Here is an 18,933-nt window from a genome sequence, read left to right as displayed (position 1 = left end):
CGGGTTTCCATAATGAGCCTTAACCAGCGATCAGCAGGGACATGAGGCTGCGTTGCGCCGGGCTGGGGCAGGGGACCTGAGGCTGTGCTCCCCGCCTGGTGGGGCTTGACAGGGGACCTCAGGCTGCACCACCCCCTGCCCGGCGTAGCTTGATGGGGGACCTAAGGTTGCGCCCTCTACCCCAGCACCAGGCCAAAGGACCTGAGGCCACACACCCCACCCTGGCGCCGGGCCCTGGGACCTCAGGCCATGTCCACTGCTCTGGCACTGGGCTGGGGGACCCGAGGGTGAGCCGGGGGACCTGAGGTTGTGTCCCCTGCTTGGCACCAGGCCGGGGGACCTGAGGCTGTGTCCCCCACCCAGCAGGGCTTGACGGGGGATCCGAAGCTGTGCCCCCTGCCCAGTTCTGGGCCGGGGGACCTGAGGCTGTGTCCCCGCCCTGTGGGGTTTGATGGGGGTGGCGCTGGCCGGGTCTGTGTCTTGCACAATTTTGAGGTGCATGTGGGTAGGAGGGACTTGACTCTGGGTCCCGCAGTGTGTTCCAGACTCTGACAGGAGGAAGATTTTCATATACATTTTACTAGTTTTCATTCATCTATGACACTTATTATAGAGAAAGGGCAAATAGCAATATTAAAATATTTCCTCTAATTAATTCCCTTTTAATGTGTACAAGTTTCGTGCACCGGGCCACTAGTTGTACTATAACTTGAAATCTGGTATTGTAATTCCTCCTCCCTTATTCTTTTTTATCAAGATTGTTGCAGATATTGGAGTTCTTTTTTGATTCCATATAAATTTTAGGAGTATTTGTTCTAGCCATGTGAAATATGTCAGTGGTATTTTAACAAGGATTGCATTGAATCTGTAGATTGCCTTGGGTAGTATGGACATTTTAATTATGTTGATTCTACCAATTGATAAACAAGGTATATTCGTCCACTTGTTTATACTTCTATTTCTTTTTCCACTATCCTGTAGTTTTCTGATAACGGGTCTTTTGACTCCTTGGTTAAGTTTATTCCTAAGTATCTTAATTTTTTTGTTGCAATGGTAAATGGGATTGCTTGTTTAGTTTCTCTTTCTGATAATTCATTATTGGTGTTTTAAAAAAGCCATCAATTTTGGGGTGTTGATTTTGTATCCTGCTACATTGCTAAATTCATTTTTTAAATCTATTAGTTTTTTGGTGGAGTCTTATGGTTTTCTATGTATAATATTATGTCATTTGTGAGTAATGAGAGTTTTACTTTCTCCTGTCTAATTTGGATACCATTTATTTCTTCTTCTTGTCTAGTTTCTGTGGCTAGAACTTCCAGTACTATGTTGAATAAGAATGGTGAAAGTGAACATCCCTGTCTTGTTCCTGTTCTTAGGGAAAATGCTTTTAGTTTTTGCCCTTTGTGTATGACATTGGCAGTAGTTTTGTTGTATATGGCCTTTATCATATTAAAATATGCTTCCTCTATTCCCACTTTGCTGAGAGTTTTTATCAAAATTGGGTGTTGGATTTTGTTGAAAGGTTTTTCTGCATCTATTGATAGGGCTGGGTGCCTTTTGAATGGATCAAGGTGTGCACCAAGGTCTGCTTTTCCTAGCTCTGGGCCCAGGAGATGATCAGGCAAAGACTCAAAGCCTCCAGAAATCTGCTTGTGCCTTCAGTCTGGTTGTTATTCAGTCTTAATTTTCCCCAGGCTCTCAACCACTACAGGTATAGACTCCATAGGGTGAGGTGGGAGGCTTTCCAACAGGGTGGAGCAATTGCTATCCCTCTCCAGGCAAAAGCTTCCTGGATGGTGAAGGTCTGCTGGAGAAAGATGTCCTCTGCAGGATTAGGGAATGACTCAGCACAGAAAACCTGGGTGCCTTCGGAGCTTTAATCCCAGAGCCCACAACCCTGGATTTTCCTCACACAGCTCTAATCCACTCTGCCTTCCATCTGTCAGAGCTCAAGGTGAGTTGCAGCACATGAAATTTTGTGCATTGGCTCTTTAAGGGGTGCTTGTATTTCCAACTGTCTCTCCTTGGCATACAGCAGCGTTGCCGATTTTCACAGCTAGATGTTATGAGGGCCCCTTTCTCAGTTTTGTGCTCTGGGATGGGGAGCCCAGCTTGGGGTTTAGACCCTAGAGTTCTCACTGGGAACCCTCCCATAGCTGAGGTATCCCTCTGGAACTTCAGTTGCTGCCTGTGGGAGTCTGGCCTGCCATGTCGTGCCTCCACACTTTTCTACCAGTCTCTATTAGGTCTCCACTTTCCATCCTTGGTTATCAGCTAGTCTTCAGTTACTTATTCAGGTTTTTCTGTATTTTACTTGTAATTCCAGTTTGGTTCTTGGAGAGTGTCAGTGTAGCTTCCACTTATTCCGCTGCCATTTTTTTCAGTCATGACATGGTTTTGATTAATAGAATGTGACAGAAGTCACACTGCATGACACCTGCATGAACTTGCAACTTCCATCTGGAACTCTTAGAATGTATACTCTTGTGAAACCAGCTGCCATAAAAATAATTCTATTTTGGGATTCCCACACTGTGAGGAAGTCCAAGCTAGCCATACAGGAGGCTGCATGGAATGTGAAAAATGCCCAATCGGGCTCAATCATGCTAGGTCCACAAACCTAGGCATGAACCATGTGAGTGAAGAAACCGTACTGGATTTCTAGCCTAATCTAGCCTTCAGATGATTCCTGCCCCAGATGCCATTTGACAAAAACCATAAGAATGATCTTAAGTGACACCTTCTCATCTGAGCCCAGTCAATCCAAAGAACTATAAGTGAAAATAATAATTTTTTGTTTAAGCTATCTGATTTTGGGGACTCCAAATATGGGGTGTGGTGGACAGACCCAATGGTAAAATATTTCTACCTCTGGTATTTATGCCTTTGTGGGCTTCCTTCTCATTTAGTAAATATGAGACCTATGACTTGCTTCTAATCAACAAAATATGGCAAAGATGATGGGATATCACTCCCTTGTTAGGTTATGTTATATTAGACTATGTCTTAGCATGTTGGAGTGACAGATTGTCCTCACTGACTTGATGGAGTTAAGGAAGCCCACCAAGCAAGGGACTTCAGGTAGCCTCTAAGACGTGAGGCTGGCTTCTTCTGACCGCCAGCAAAAAGCCAATATCCCCAGTCATACATCCAGAAGGATCCAGAAGGATATGAATTCTGCTATCCACCTAATGAACTTGGGAGCAGATTCTTTTCCTGTCAGTTCCCCAGATGGGAACACAGTCCAGCTGACATCTTGTTTGCAGTCATCTGAGACACTGAGCATAGGGCAAGTCAAACTGTGCCTAGACTTTCACCCACAGAAACTATGAGATAGTAAATATGTGCTGTTTTTAGCTGCTAAATTTGTGGTGATTTGTTATGCAGCAATAGAAATCTGATGCAAGCAGTGAGTGCATTTGCATGAGGAGAGGATGTGAATTGAATGACTCAAGGATGGCCTGATGTATATGCTTTCCAAAAAGGGCCACTATCAATTCCTCTCTGCACATTCACTGTGTTCCTCATGTCAAGAGGTGGAATTTAATTCCATGCCCTTGAGTTTGGGCTGGAATTATTCAGTGTTTGCTTTGACCAATAGAATGTGATAGAAATGATGTTCTGAGACTTCAAGGCTATCATAAGGAGTCTTAAAACTTCTTCCTAGATCTTTTAGAATCCTTACTCTTGGTAGTACCTGATTCAATGTGTAAGCTTTCTACCATACTGAAAGGGCCATGGGGAGAGACCACATAGAGAGGACAGATGGAGAGAGCAGCCTGGTCATCTTAGATACCACCTGAGCCCAACCTTCTAGCCTTTCCTGTTAAGGCACCAACCTGTGCATGAAGACTTTTTGGACACTTTTAGACCAACTAGCCATCTTCTGAATACTATTGGATGACTCCAGTTGACTTCACAAATAGCAGAAGAATTGCCCAGCAGAGCCATGCTTTAATTACTGACTCATAGACTCATAAGTAGTTTGTTAGACAATACTCAGGTTGGATATGGTTGGGTGTCTTCTTTGAGAGCCAGAGTACCATCAACACTAACCAAGATTATCTCCTATGCTAGTTTAGGAGAGAGGAGGGGACTCAATAGCTGAACAGTTTCACCTATCACATCTTATTGGCTAGGATTGCATCACATGTCTATGTCAGTCCTTCACTGACAAAGGGAATAAAATTATCATAAGTTTAGACTAATAAATATTTACCCTTGGTGCTTCTTTCCCTGAATACTTGCTGAACACTCCTTTTGTTTGTAGTCAAACCATAGTGTCTACCATAATGACTATCTGCTTCCACAGTCATTGTGTCAGGACCACACTTGATACTGTTTCGTCTCAACTATCCTCATTTCTCACCGGCAGCTGAAGGTTCTGTCCCCACCAGTAATCATTACTCTTCAGTAAGGTTCCCAGAGGAGCAGCTGCCTTTTTTCAGAGATTACAATTTGCTTTTTGAACTTGGGGCAAATTATTTCAGAGCTGCATCTGCGGATTATTTAAGGGCTCCATCTATGTTGGGACAGGACCTCCTTGGAAACTAGGAACTGGAAGAAGACACGAACAGCCACAGGCAGATGGGACATGCTTTATTGCAAACAAAGCAGCCAGCCACCAGCTGTTCAGTAGCACCTTTTATACTAACTCAAACAAAAGAGGCTTCTTGCCAATTAGTGATATCAGTGTCACATAAAACAGGTGGGTTATATAAGAGTGTGCCTGTGGAGTGCATATACTGATACTGCTGAGTCATTGCCTTCATGCATGCATATGGCAAACAGGTCTTTAACATTCGGCATACTCTGGTCAGGGCCCCCACAATGATTAAGGCACAATCCAGGAGAGAGCCCACATACTCTTCAGTCCTCCTTTTATCCTTAAGCAAATTCCTTAAGGCATGCTTTCCAGAAGTTGAAGGAAGCTCTCCTTTGGTGGGAAGGAAGGGGCCATTTAAGAAATTCATTGGTATAAAAGTTCTCTTTACCGTTTCTCCTAGGGGGTCTAGCAACTTTTTTAATGCATAGAATTTGTGGTTCTTGCCTTTATAATGCTTGTGTGTGTTCCTGTTACCTATATAAATTGGGCCCCTACCCAAGACCTTTACTAGGCATATAAGCACTAGAAGGAAGATTGGAAACCATTACTAGTTGAAGTAGACTCAGCCTGGAGTAGCTTAACATTTATGACAGCATCTTGAATATGTTAAACATGGTAGTAAAAAAGGGTCAAGTTTCTCTGGAATTAGAGTGCTTAGAATTAAAAAATGAGTCTGAGATCTTAACCTTGAGGTAAATTGACATATTATAAGGATCAGACTAGTAGCCAGGAACTGGCAAATTTCCATAGGCAGTCAAGAGTGTTTTATTTTCTAATCTAATTTAAAGTAGTATAATGTATTACGTTATCTCTAGTGTTTGTGTTATTGGATATTCATTTGTTTTTGAGCAAGGGTTTAGGAAATATTGTGAAGAGAGGAGTGAGCATGTATGTGTTCTCAGATCCAGAGAGGACAATGTTGAAAATAGAAGCCAAGGAAGACTTAAAGCTTCACACACTTCCTCCCTGTTTGATGTCAATAATGGAAAAACAATGTTGTATGCCTTAAGTCAGTGGTTCTCAACCTTCCTAATGCTGCGACCCTTTAATACAGTTGTGGTGACCCGCAACCATAAAATTATTTTTGTTGCTACTTCATAACTGTAATTTTTCTACTGTTATGAATAATAATGGAAATATCTGATATGCAGGATGTATTTTCATTGTTACAAGTTGAACATAATTAAAGCATAGTGACTAATCACAAAAACAATATGTAATTATATATGTGTTTTCCGATGGTCTTAGGCGACCCCTGTGAAAGGGTCGTTCGACTCCCAAAGGGGTCGCGACCCACAGGTTGAGAACCGCTGCCTTAAGTGGAGATTGTAATTAGATAGTCCATTAATAATTCCAAAGCTCTGCTCCCTGAGACTTTGTGAACTAAGAAACTAAGATTAACATAGTGAAAAACTTTCCCAAGGAATGAGCTCTTCTATCTCAACAACTATTTTTTCAATTACAAAAATTGAAGATTAAAAAACAAAAGAGGTAGAGGCAACATGATTTTAGGCACACATGCTCTACTAGAGATACAGTGTACACATGACTCAGAACTCATACTTCTTAACCTCATTTGCTTGAAGAAAGAGAGCTCTGAGATGGAAAATTGTAAGTGTGAGAATATATGTCTTCAATTATTTTGAATACTTTCCCCCTTTTCTAAAAAACTTGTCATACTGTGATTTCATTAGTGGAATGGTATAACCCAAAGTTGAGGTGGCAAATTTTAGGAAGTCCTTATAGACTTTAGAGCTATTTCATCACTTTCCAATTTTGTTTCTAAATCTCTGCTGTTTCTGCCATAAATTCTGGGAAAGGAGACTCACACAATTTAATTTTATTCAAAAGAGAAATATACCCTATTACCCATGTCCATGGGCTATGCATATAAACATTTAAGTTCTTTGGTTTATCTCTTCTCATCCCCCTAACCCCACATCGAGGCATGTCAGTCAAAGTAGTAAAGACCTGGGGGTGAGGGTTGCGGGGGTGGATAGAGGCTTGGAGGAGGGGGAGAGAAGGGGGGAAAATGGGAGATATCTGTAATACCATCAACAACAAAAATATATTAAAAAAGCAAAACAAAACTAAATAAATGAGAAAGATAGCGGGACAGTTGAGACTCATACTTTTCTCATCAAAATCCAATAGAGTTGATTTTACTAGTATAAGATTTTACTTAAAAATTTACTACTTCTATCTTGATTATTTCCTGAATTGGAAAAGTGATATAAATTCTGAAGTGGAGGGCAGTCTCTACTTCTCCACTGTATATATATATATTTTAAAATATATTTTATTGATTTTTTACAGAGAGGAAGGGAGAGAGATAGAGAGTTAGAAACATCGATGAGAGAGAAACATCGATCAGCTGCCTCCTGCACATCTCCCACTGGGGATATGCCCGCAACACAGGTACATGCCCTTGACCAGAACTGAACCTGGGACCTTTCAGTCCGCAGGCCGACGCTCTATCCACTGAGCCAAACCGGTTTCGGCTCCACTGTATATTTTACCTGCTATAATGTGTCTCTATCAATCATACTTACACATACAAGTAACCATTTTATTGGTCGTTCAATATTGGTTAAGAGCCCTGAGTTTGGAGTTTGTGTTTTTTTTTTTTTCTTTTTTAATATATTTTATTGATTTTTTACAGAGAGGAAGGGAGAGAGGGAGAGAGAGTCAGAAACATCGATGAGAGAGAAACATCGATCAGCCGCCTCCTGCACATCCCCCATTGGGGATGTGCCCGCAACCCAGGTACATGCCCTTGACCAGAGTCGAACCTGGGACTCTTCAGTTCGCAGGCTGACGCTCTATCCACTGAGCCAAACCGGTTTCGGCTGGAGTTTGTGTTTTGTCTGTAGTGCCATGTCAGCTTTTGAGTGAAACACGGAAACCACTGTAGGCATTTCAAGTAGAAGGGAATTTAGTGTAAGAAATTCAGCTACAAACAGTTTGGCAGTTTTTTAGAAAACTAAACATGTAATTACCATACTTCCCAGTGATGGTACTCTTGGGCAAAATAAAAGCTACAGTCACACAAAAATCTGTGTATGAATATTCAGAGCAGTTTATTTGTAATAGCCCCAAACTGGAAACAGCCCAGAATTTCTTCAGTGGGTGAATGGCTAAATAAACTATGGCATATCCACATCATAAATGTACACTACCCAACAATAAAAATAAACAACTTATTGATATACACAGCTTGGATGAGTCCCTAGGAAATGTAAGCTGAGTAAAAAAAAAGCCGATCCCAAAAGACTGAAAGCTGTGTGATTCCATTTATAATACATTTTGATGTGACAAAACTTTAGAAGGGGAGGACAGATTAATGTTTTCCAGGGGTAAGGGATGGAGTTGTAAAAGGATATCTTGTGTTGTCAGAACTATTTGGTATTTTGACTTTGGTAGATGAACAAACCTACACATATGACAAAACAGTATGGAACTAAACACACTCATACAGGCACAAATGAGTACAAGTAAAACGGGAAATCTGAATATGATTGGTGAATTGTATCAATGTCAATACCCTGCTTGTTATATTGCCCTGTAGTTTTTGTGAATGTGACCATGGGGGAAATTGGGTTAAAGAGTCTCAGGATATCATTGTGTTATTTCTTACAATCTACAATGATCTCAATAAAAACTTCAGTTAAAAAAATCTTTGTAAGAAGAGGAGCAGCAGAAGCCTGGTCTGTTGATGTCAAAGGCATACTTCTAAGCCAGCCATATAGTCCTAAGCCAGAATTTAGGAAACTGATGCTGCCACCACCCTTACTGGCTGTGTACTCATGACTCTTGTGACTAGACCCAAACTTGGAGTCTAGTTGCCAAAAACTCTCAGGTCAGTGTGAAAAGAAGTGAAAAGATGGCTTCCGTTCACTTCCACCACCAGATTAAGGGGGAACATGTCTGACTGCCAGAACTAAATTTGCTTCCAAAACGCTAGATGCAAAATGATCTGGGAAATGTGGGTTTTAGCACTTTAGCTTTCCCAAATAGAATATGGAACAGGAATTGAAAAAACCAATCATGGTATCTACCATAATCAGTCACTAACAATGTGACCTTGGGAAAGTTTACTAACCTTTTTGATTCTCAATTTCTACAAAATAGGGATTCTTATTATACTTATCTCATAGAATTAAGAAAGATATGGCTCATCTTACATGCTCACTCAATACATGCTAACCATTATCATTGGTTTTCCAAACCGCGGTATGGTGAAAAATTAGCAAGTGTTCTGTAAGAGAAAAGCTAAGAAATATTAAAAAGAAGAGATAATTTGGAGGGGAAAGCAAAGGCATTATTCTTGAATAATTAGCCTCTACTCAATTCAAGAAATGGAAAACAAAGATGTAAAAAAACTTATTCAATATATTAAGTACCATACCAAATGTTTGATGCTGTGGACTGAATTGTGTCCTCCCAAATTCACATGTTGAAGCTCTAACCTGCATTGTGGTTGTATTTGGAGGTGGCGGTCTGGAGGTAATTAGACCATCAGAATGGAGACCTCACGATGGGATCATTGCCCTTATAAGAGGAGATAGGAGAGAGATGTCTGTCTCTTCATCAAGTGAGGAGCAACGAGATGGCCTTTTTGCAAACCAGGAAGAGGATCTCACCAGAAAAATCAGCCCCATTTTCTGCTCCTCCCCCTCCTTCTTCCCCTCTCCCCCCCCCCCCCCAAAAAAAAACACACAAGAAAAAAAGAAAAACCTTTCTTTCCCTCCAGCTCCCTGTTATGGATTGAATTGCCCCTCCTCTCCCCCATTAATATGTCAGAGTCCTAACCCCCAATAACTCAGGATGTGACTATTTGAAAATAGGGTTCTTATAGTGGTAATTAAGTTAACATGAGAATATTGGGTGGGACCTAATCCAGTATGACTGATGTCCATATAAGAGGAAATTAGACACAGACACATATAGAGACTGCTGTGTGAACATAAAGATGGCCACATGTGAGACAAAAAGAGAGGCTGCAGAAGAAACCACACTGATCTTGAACTTTCAGTCTTCAGAACTGAGGAAATAAACTTCAGTTGGTTAAACCACCATGTCTGGGTATTTTATTATGACAACCCTAACAAACGAGCATATTGTCCTTTTATTACCTTTTTTTCAAGAGAACTTTTTAAGAGAAATATCCCCCTTTTAAAAACCTTCCACTGTATCTATGAACTACCATTTACCTCAATATTTTGCAATTATTTTATTTGCAGGCCCTATAAATATTATAAATTTTCTTTCTATGGGTCTTCAACTGTCATTCTTCCTACTAGGACAGGCAAGTGTCCAGTGTTCAGTAGCATGATAGAAGTCTCACAGCTGCAGGATAAAGTTGGCATGTCCTTTCTGAATATCCATTTTTTCCCAGCAATTTTTGGGAAAATGTTAAATGATTTATCTGCAAATTCAAAGCACTTTAATATTAAATAAAAAATAAGTTATTAAGGTAATTTAGTAGAGTTCAAAGACATTACTTGCTTACAGTGATTTTCCCTAAATTGAAGTGTGCAGTCTCTACACCAGGCCTTTTTCATTCACCACTCAGAGGTGCCTTATGCTACTGCAAGTAACACTTGTTCAGTCATTCTCTGTATAGGGTGGACAGAGGAGAGGCAAAGTGTGAAATCAAAGACAAGCCTATCTATAAAGCTAAGGAGTATTTCTGAGGCGCTTAGGGGGTAAAGATTGTTTTTTTAAATTCTCACCTGAGGATACATTTTAAGGAGGCTGCAGTCAACTGAGCCACCTGGCCAGAGAGGGGAAGATATTTTTAATTTAATACTGAGATTTTCTGATTTGGGGATTTGAGGTCTGATTTATGTGTTAGATTGAGCACTCTCCTAATTACTTAATTTGTGTTTTAAAGTGATGATCTTGCCTGTCATTCGTAGAGCAGTGGAGATAAGGAAGTTTCTGTATTCTTTCTGGATTCTGGTCAACTGCTTATGTACACACACCTGCTGTCCTTCCAGTGTCTCAGTCACCTCTGCTCCTTCCCTGGCTCAATGCACAGCTGCCCATAGAAGCCAAATTGCATTTGAATTTTTGTTTGAGGTTAGCCACGTTCAGGTTTATTGATCCGGCATTATTTTCAATATTTCCTCATTGTATTATTATTTTCAACATTTCCTTGTTGTGTGTGGGCCAGAGACTTTATTGTGTCTTATCAGTACTCTGACCTCTGGGAAATGTGAAAAGAGCCAGAGAGCCAGGCTAGAGGTGAGGTTAGTAGTTCCCCACAACTGTGATCCCCATTCAGGGGTCTTGTAAAGCTAGTGACCTTCAAGAAACATAAAACCAGACTCATCAAAAAAACATTGCTGCCGAAACCGGTTTGGCTCAGTGGATAGAGCGTTGGCCTGTGGACTGAGGGGTCCCGGGTTCGATTCCGGTCAAGGGCATGTACCTGAGTTGCGGGCACATCCCCAGTAGGAGGTGTGCAGGAGGCAGCTGATCGATGTTTCTCTCTCATGGATGTTTCTAACTCTCTATCTCTCTCCCCTCCTCTCTGTAAAAAATCAAAATATATTTAAAAACAAACAAACAAACAAACAAACAAAAAAAAACATTGCAACAAATTTCCAGAAATTATTTGTCAAAGCCTGTGACCCAGGCCCCGTGACACCCAGATCTGGAATTCAAGGCTTTCTCCTAACAGAAAGGTCTGCTCATAGTTTCTCCCCGCATCCTCGGGCTCTTATTAGGATTCCTGGGAGATTCAGACGGAGAAGGAGAGGACGTGGGGGTTCTGCACAGGGAAAAATGGTGACGTACAGGCCGTAGAAGGCTGACCCCGCCCACTCTCGCCCTGGCCCAGGGCTCAGCCGGGCGCTGGACCAGTATCACTTCCTTTCCTGAGGCTGCAGATTAGCCCAGCGGCAGGCCCCGCCCTCCGCGCCCCGCCCCTCCCGCCAGGCCGTCGACGGGGGGCGGGGCCTTCCGCTGGCGCCGCGGGAGCGTCGCTGGCCTACGGGATGACGCCACGCCCGCCTGGCTGCAGCCGCACCGCCGCGTCGCCCCGCCGCTGGGCCCGCCCCTGCCCTTCCCACCCGCCTCCGAGCTCCCTGTCAGATTGTGGCTGCTGGCCGCGCGGTGCGCTCTTCCCTGCAGCCGGGCGAGGCAGCTTGCGCGCGGGTACATTCCCACGTCCCCTGGCACCGCTGCCTCAGCTGCGCTCGCTGTCGCTCCACCCTGCTCTCTGCCGCACGCCTCGCGGGGACATGGCACACGCTCCGGCACGCTGCCCCAGCACCCGGGGCTCCGGGGATGGCGAGATGGGCAAGCCCAGAAAGGTGGCGCTCATCACTGGCATCACGGGCCAGGTGAGTGCGAGGCGGGGCCGAGCCGGGCCTGCTGCCGCCGGGCACGTGTGCACCTCCCGCCGGCCGGGGCTGCCCGCGTTCCGGGAACAGTTTCCTGGGCGGTTCGGAAGGCGGGTGCTGCCCGAGAGGTCGCGGACAGATGTGGCTGTGGGAGTGTGCTCACTGCATTGAGTGTTTCTGGTCTTCCCGGGGTGTGGGAGCGCGGGTCCTGCACGGGATGTGGTCCTCACACCTGAGCAAGGTGCCCCTCTCCCCTGTCCACAGGCGACGGGAGCCCGTGTCTTTCTAAGCCCTCTAGGATGCACTAGGAATTTAGTTCTTTGCAGACTGGACCCTAGTGCCCCGGGGCAGGGGGTGGTGGAGCGGGGTGGGCCGTTTATCTGTGAAGATGAGTGTGGAGTCACCTAAGGGCCGCTTACTTGCTAATGCTTGGGAAGCAGGGGAGGAAGTTTCTTGCTGTTTTGGTTCAGTCTCGCAGATTTCTAGGTAGAAAAGAGAAAATGACAAAGTAGTGTTGTGGGTCACAGCCCAGGAAATACTTTTTTTTTTTTTTTAAACATATCTCACAAAAACTTTTTAAAATTTCACGAACTTCTGAGATTCCTATTCACACATGCTAGGGTTCTGTTGCCAGAGAAATGAGCTCTGGGCTGAGGTAGTTCAGGAGGAGCAGTCCTGCAGTGTTGGAGCCTCATGTGCAGGCCAGTTTGTGACAGTCATCTCTTAAAGGTGTTGCAACAGGTAGGGGCTGACCACTACCTCTTATCTAGCTGTGCTGTGTGCGATTCAGTGACAATAGTTTTGCCCGTGTGTTTTTGTTGAAAAAAATGTGATAGTTGTACTCCTGGAGATCTGGTGGTAGCCAATATTACTCTGTAATAAAGATGATAATAATAGCTAATACATATTGTGCTTATTATGTTTTAGTCACTTGACTGATATTAACCATTTAGTTTTCACAACTACTTTCTGACAGGTTATCCCCGCTTCACAGATATGCAAACCGAAGCATGGGAGTTTGATTTGCCTGACATCAAACAACTAGGAAATGCCCAGATGGGATTCAAACTCTGCTCTCAAAGCTCTAGCATTAGAGAGAAGTTGAAATTGGCCAGATGGAGAGTCAAAAAAGATTAGAGAGTTTTAACTACTGGATATCTGATTGATTTCTGGTTATTCATGCATCTTACTATGTTTAAGGTAATTACAATAAACACGTGTTTGAAAACTGGCAAGAGAGGCGGGTAGATCAAGGATTTGAGGTTGAGGATGGGAACCCTTAAATTCAGGCAAGGGCCTACATACTGTCTATCCTTTTCCAATGCTGAGGACTCTTTTGCAGGTGGTCCCCCTTTTTCCAATTTCTTAGATTGAATCTGAAGCTCAAATATTTACTAAGCTTACATGTGTTGTTTTAGGTAATATTTTTTTTCTAAGTATTATGAAGAAATTAGTTAAGCTGTTAATGTAACCAGTGGTATGGCTTAAACCAATCTAAGTGACCAGCAGTATGAATCAGTGCAGGTTAGGGATGGAACCTTCTTTAGAGCTTTGAGCCCAGACTCCTGGTTGTTTCTGAGTGGTGAGAGATGTACCCCTACTCTAGTTTGCCCTAAAGGCTGCCAACGGGTGGTCTTCCTTAAGCACATGTTCAGCATGCTACTCCCTGACCAGACCTCTTTGGCTCCCCATAGCATTTCCAACTTTAAACCCCTGCTTGAGTTTTAGTCTCATTTTAACCTCTGCAACAATCCCATGTCCTTCCAACATCCACCCTCTGCATTGTCCCCTTACTTGTTGGGTGTTGTGTGGGCATCTATAGGCTGTGGCACAATGCTGAACATTGTAGCTGCCACATAAATCCTTGCTGATGGAATTTACTTCGAAGACACCAACTCCCAACCTGGGTATCAAGGATTTCCAGAGGATTGCGAAGTAAATACAAGGGGTCTGAAAATCCATACCTTATTGTCCATTTAAAAAATAATATTGGGTGAGAGCTCACTGAACTACTCATTCTGCTAAACATTTTATATATCTGCCTAAGAGGAAGGTACAATTTTTATCTGGCTAAGTAAAGTTAAATATGTTCCCTGAGAGTGCACACCTAATAGTGTCAGAGCTGAGATTTGAACCCAGGAGTTGCTCTGGGTCATTTTGTTATACTGCCTCTATCGTAAGCCACACACTTGATATTACAGCTCTGTGTGTGTGTGTGTGTGTGTGTGTGTGTGTGTGAGAGAGAGAGAGAGAGAGAGAGAGAGAGAGAGAGAGAGAGAGAGAGAGAGAGATTGTTTTACTCTAAGAAGAGGATTCAGATTCAAGAAGGTGAGATGGAAACCACTGCTCTGGCCCTTAGGGCTATCATGGCCATTGTGCCCAGATGGGCTCTTAAATGGGTTGTCCTACATACCCACCTGAGAATGAGTGTAGATAGCCAGTACTTACTGGCATCACTAGTATTTACTGTCAGGCCTCATAGTCTAGCTTTCTTCCTCCTATCGATTGTTGACACAGTAGTTGTGCATCATTTCCAAAGATTTTACCTGTGGGGGGCTGTTTCTCTCTTCTCCATGTCCCGCATGGAAAAGGAAACAGACCATTTGCTGAGTGGAGGAGCTGGGGATTAAGAAATTAAAGAAAGACCAAGATGCAGAAATAGATTTTAAGCTGGGGCCAGGTGGGCGCCATCCTCTCTGATGGAGAGGAGGCAAAAAGCGGCCTGAGCCACACAGCAGGTTTATTTTAAAGGCCTAGATTTACATATCTAGTTCCGCCCCTGCCTGATTAACATGTCCACCCTTATTGGGGAAGCATGTTCCCAGGGCGTGGCTCTGCCTATGCTCTGAGTTCAATTGACAATAATTATAAGGAAATGCCTAGGTGCCTCCCAGGCAGCCCTCTACATCTCCCCCGTTTTTGTTTTTAAGCTACTATAATAAAAGTAAAATTTTAAACAATAGTAGGGCTCTAGAATTAAAACAATTGCAAACAATGCAAATGCAAAAACTATACTACATACATGTTATCATTTTCAAAATTTGAACGTTAAAAACAAAACTGGCTATTAAATAATAACAAAACAATGACAATGCAAAACAACAATATGAGAAATCAGAACTATAGACATATTAACATTTTTGCTACTAAATGAAAAAAAAGTCTCTTTTGCTACTGGTGTATATTTACTCAGAGTCCTTGGACTTGGCTGTGCAAGACTTTGCAGAAGACTGACAGCTAACAGATGCTAGCACGAGCAGGAACATGGTTGAAGAAGTAGCTTCAACTTCTTACTTTTCCACAATCTGTTGCACTTCAGTCGTTAACTTCTTCAGATGACTCCATATTGGCACAACAGTCCCTTGCATCTTTCAGTTTTCTTCTTCCCCTTTGCTGTCATTGGGGCAGTACTTAGTCCTTTTGAGTGAATGTCTGAGTCCATTGTGGTGACGGATGTAACGCTCTGGCACCCGAATTGGCTGCATTGCTCCTTCTTCCTTGCTCTTGGTCCTGGGCAACCTGCAGCAATGCACAGGTGCTGACTGCTATCATGACAAGGCGTCTTCACCATCTCTATCTTTGAATTGTCTTTCCTGTCTTTGTGGCTGGAGCAATCTGGTCAGTTGGGATCTGTTGTTGCAGGAATCCACATGGTCTCGGAGCTGTTCTTCTGAAAATATACAAATGTATTCTCGACCAAAGGTTAATAAACAAAACCTTACTTGGGGTTTTTTCTTTGAAATGATCTTCTCCTGGCTTTCCCTGACATAATGTGTGTTTTTTTCTGGGTGTCTCGCTAACGAAAAAATTTTAATTTAGTTACAGGATTTATTTTCTTACATGGCATTTTTCCACTATATTTTTCCACTATCCCCCCCCCCTTTTTTTATTTAATTATTAGGCGGCTTTTCAGAAAACTTACAATGCAGTCTAGATAACTTTAAATTCCAACTTTTTGCATAAAATATGTCTGCTTTAGGTTTATAGCATGTTAAGCAATTTTACCATGAAATGAAAATTTTGGTTAATACTTTTTGAATATTTATTTCAAGTTAGCCAAATTTAATTAATTTGAAAACTTAACTATTTTACTGTCAAATTTAATATTTTAACAATAATCTTAAATTTACACTGTAAATATTAATTGAAAGGATCACTTTACATCCTTGAGGAGGCTTAAGCATTTCTGTTGTTAGGCTAGATTTAAATTTAGGGTCTGTTAACTAAGTCTTCATTTTTCTGGGTACCATTTTCAGCTGGACCAAGTCTTTTGTTATTTGGTTCCTGATCTGGGCTGGGCATGGGAAACAAGAAGCAGCCATGGGGACAGGAGACCTTCCTCAGAAGGGGCGAGTGTTCAAGCCCCTGCACCATTGTGGGGGTGAGGATCTGTGCCCCACCTCTGTTGAACCCCAAGCTTTCTCCTATTGGCCCCCGACTGTGCCTGTCTTAGGTCGCCCCACCCTGTGAGGTCTTACCCGTCTTTGACTACCAGCCATCTCTGGGCCAAGTAGGGTGATGTGAGGTTCAGTTTTGTCTGCTTGGCAGCCTATGTCCCTCTGGCCTCCATGCCCAGCAACTGCCTTTGGATCCCCTCGCCTGCTGGCGGGGCCCTGGCATTGATCATAGGGAACCCGGGTTTCTTCTCCAGAGAGGGCTCAACTTACACCATTGGGCCAGAGACAGATCCATGGTACCAGCTTTTCATGATCTCAGCTTGAACGGAGAGCTCAGATAACAGCTATAGACAATTGGATTGTGAGAAGAGGAAATCCTCTTGGCAAAAAGGTCAAGAGAGGTCAATACAGAATGCTTAAGTGCCTTCCCAGGGGGCCTTCCACACAGGAAGGGTATAAATCCTTTTATGTCCTTAAATATTAAATTGTTGCCAAACATTCAAAGAATTTGTAAGTTTGTTTGGGATAAATGCACAATATAAACTTGTAGAATAATACCACCACGTAAGAATATTCTTTGCTCTAGGTCATGACAATTCAATTTTAAATTGGCTGTCTCAAGTTTGGAATGAGGAACCTCGTTTGCAAAAAAAGGCAATTTACAGAAACAGAGACAGCATGCCATCCAAACTACAGTTTTGGGTAAATACATTATCTAGAGTCCTTGGGTAACCTAGGTTAAACTTAGGCATGTTATCTAAATTACAATTTTGGGTCTCCAGAACACTGAGTTGACACACTAACTGGAGCCCTCTGACCTTGGGATAGTTGTGCTGTCCTTCCCAGGTAAAGGAAAAATGTGCCTTCTAAGACCAATATGAAACTTACAATTTTTACCAGAGTTAATTGTTACCATACTTCACTTTACTGTGCCCCAGGTGGTCTCTGGGCTGTTGATTGTCTGGTTTGTCTTCTTCCTGCTGGATTACACTTGGAGAACTTCAACTTAAAAAAGAAAAATCTTTCTCTTTTACACCAAGTAACCTATAGGATTACTTCTTGGATGTTGACTGATAGTGCCACAAGGCCATGTATTTCAAGTCAAAGTCATTAAACATTTATGGTGACTGTACTTATTTTCAGATTTGGTATTTTAACAGCAAAGCATTAGATTATCCTATAAATATTAGTGGAAGATATTTCAAAATATTAAAATTTCTCCTTTTTATTAAATTTAAAATAATATTTTTAAACAGCATTCCCTTTCGGCTTATTTGCATATACAGAGGGATCATGGGAAGCCTTCAGTAACTTTTTAGAAGAATTTTACTTTACTAGGATTCAATTGCTTACAAAGATTAGTAAATTTAGTAATTTTATGTCTGATACACGAGGTGCAAACGCTGCCCCACCTCCATCCTAATTTAAAATGCAGCAGCATGGTGCTTTCGTTAGTTTAAATAAAGACATTGCTACTAATAAATCAATTTTTTCTTTTATTTGGCAGAAATTCCTTATGTAACCAAGCATATTAAATTTTAAAATACTGTATTTGGGAAAAACTGTCAAATACATATCTAATTAAAAAATTTTCAACATTTAAAAGCAGTTCTCAACATAATAGGATCTAGTCTTGACCATGGAATCAATTACTCTTTATTTGTTTATGATATATGTATAACTATGGTTCTACTGAGAATTTAAGATGACTTAAAAATGTCTCTTATCTACAAGCCTTTTAAGAAATACAAGCTCTATTGTCAGCCCTTATAAAGCCAACTGCTTAAAACATTGGTCTATCATACCACTGAAATTATATTAAGACCGTGATTGCTAATTTATTAAGTATTAAAAATATTTTCTTAAAAATAGTATTAAATAAATTCACGAGGCAAGCACACTTTCTGCCCCATCCGCATTTCCGTAGTAAAACTCCGCCTTAAAGCTCCACCCCTGAACTTCCGCCCTGCCTCAGTGAGCAGACATTCCTTTAGTGATTGGCTAAGTCAGAGGGTGGGCGGGGCCTTTCCTGTTTCAAGATGGCGACCCCCAGGGGAGCGGCAGGCCATGCGGCCAACATGGCGGCTGCCAAGTCAGGCAGCTCAAAGTGGCGGCTGTCTACACTGTTCTTTGACAGAGCAAACCAAAAACCCCTAAAAGATACATGGCCAACATTATATTGTAGACAAACAGAAATCTCATTAGCTGTTTATATCCTTTACAATTATCTTAAAGAATATCAATCAAATCCAAACTGGTTTTTGTATTTAAAAAATTTTCAGTTAAGATCATAAAATTAATCCTCTTTTTTTAAATCAGACCAATGAGTAACATATTTTGAATTCCTAATCATTTAAGAGAAAACACATTTTATTTTTTCAAAAACAAGTTATACATTAGATATTTAATTTCTCCTGATTCAAATTTGCACTTTAAACTTTCAGAGCTTACAAGTCAAATATTAGCAGTTCTTTGATTAACTACACTTTTATATTTTTAAGAATAAATTTTAAAATCTAATAATTAACTTTAAACCATGTTTTTTCTGCACAGAGAAACTGAGAAGAAAACTTGTATT

The 18,933-nt window shown here is 41.9% G+C and overlaps 1 protein-coding gene across 1 annotated transcript in view; it reads left to right on the top strand.

Moving 5' to 3' along the window:
* Positions 1 to 11,674: 11,674 nt before the first annotated feature.
* The window catches only part of GMDS (GDP-mannose 4,6-dehydratase), a 721,370-nt gene continuing 714,111 nt past the window's right edge, over positions 11,675 to 18,933 (top strand). The window contains exon 1 of the mRNA XM_059688410.1: positions 11,675 to 11,958. Coding sequence (XP_059544393.1) covers positions 11,857 to 11,958 — 102 coding nt within the window. The 5' untranslated portion in view covers positions 11,675 to 11,856. The remainder of the gene's footprint in view (positions 11,959 to 18,933) is intronic.

Source organism: Myotis daubentonii, chromosome 3, assembly GCF_963259705.1.
Source record: "Myotis daubentonii chromosome 3, mMyoDau2.1, whole genome shotgun sequence".
In the NCBI taxonomy this organism is placed as follows: Eukaryota; Metazoa; Chordata; class Mammalia; order Chiroptera; family Vespertilionidae; genus Myotis; species Myotis daubentonii.
This window is presented reverse-complemented; position numbering and strand designations above follow the sequence as displayed.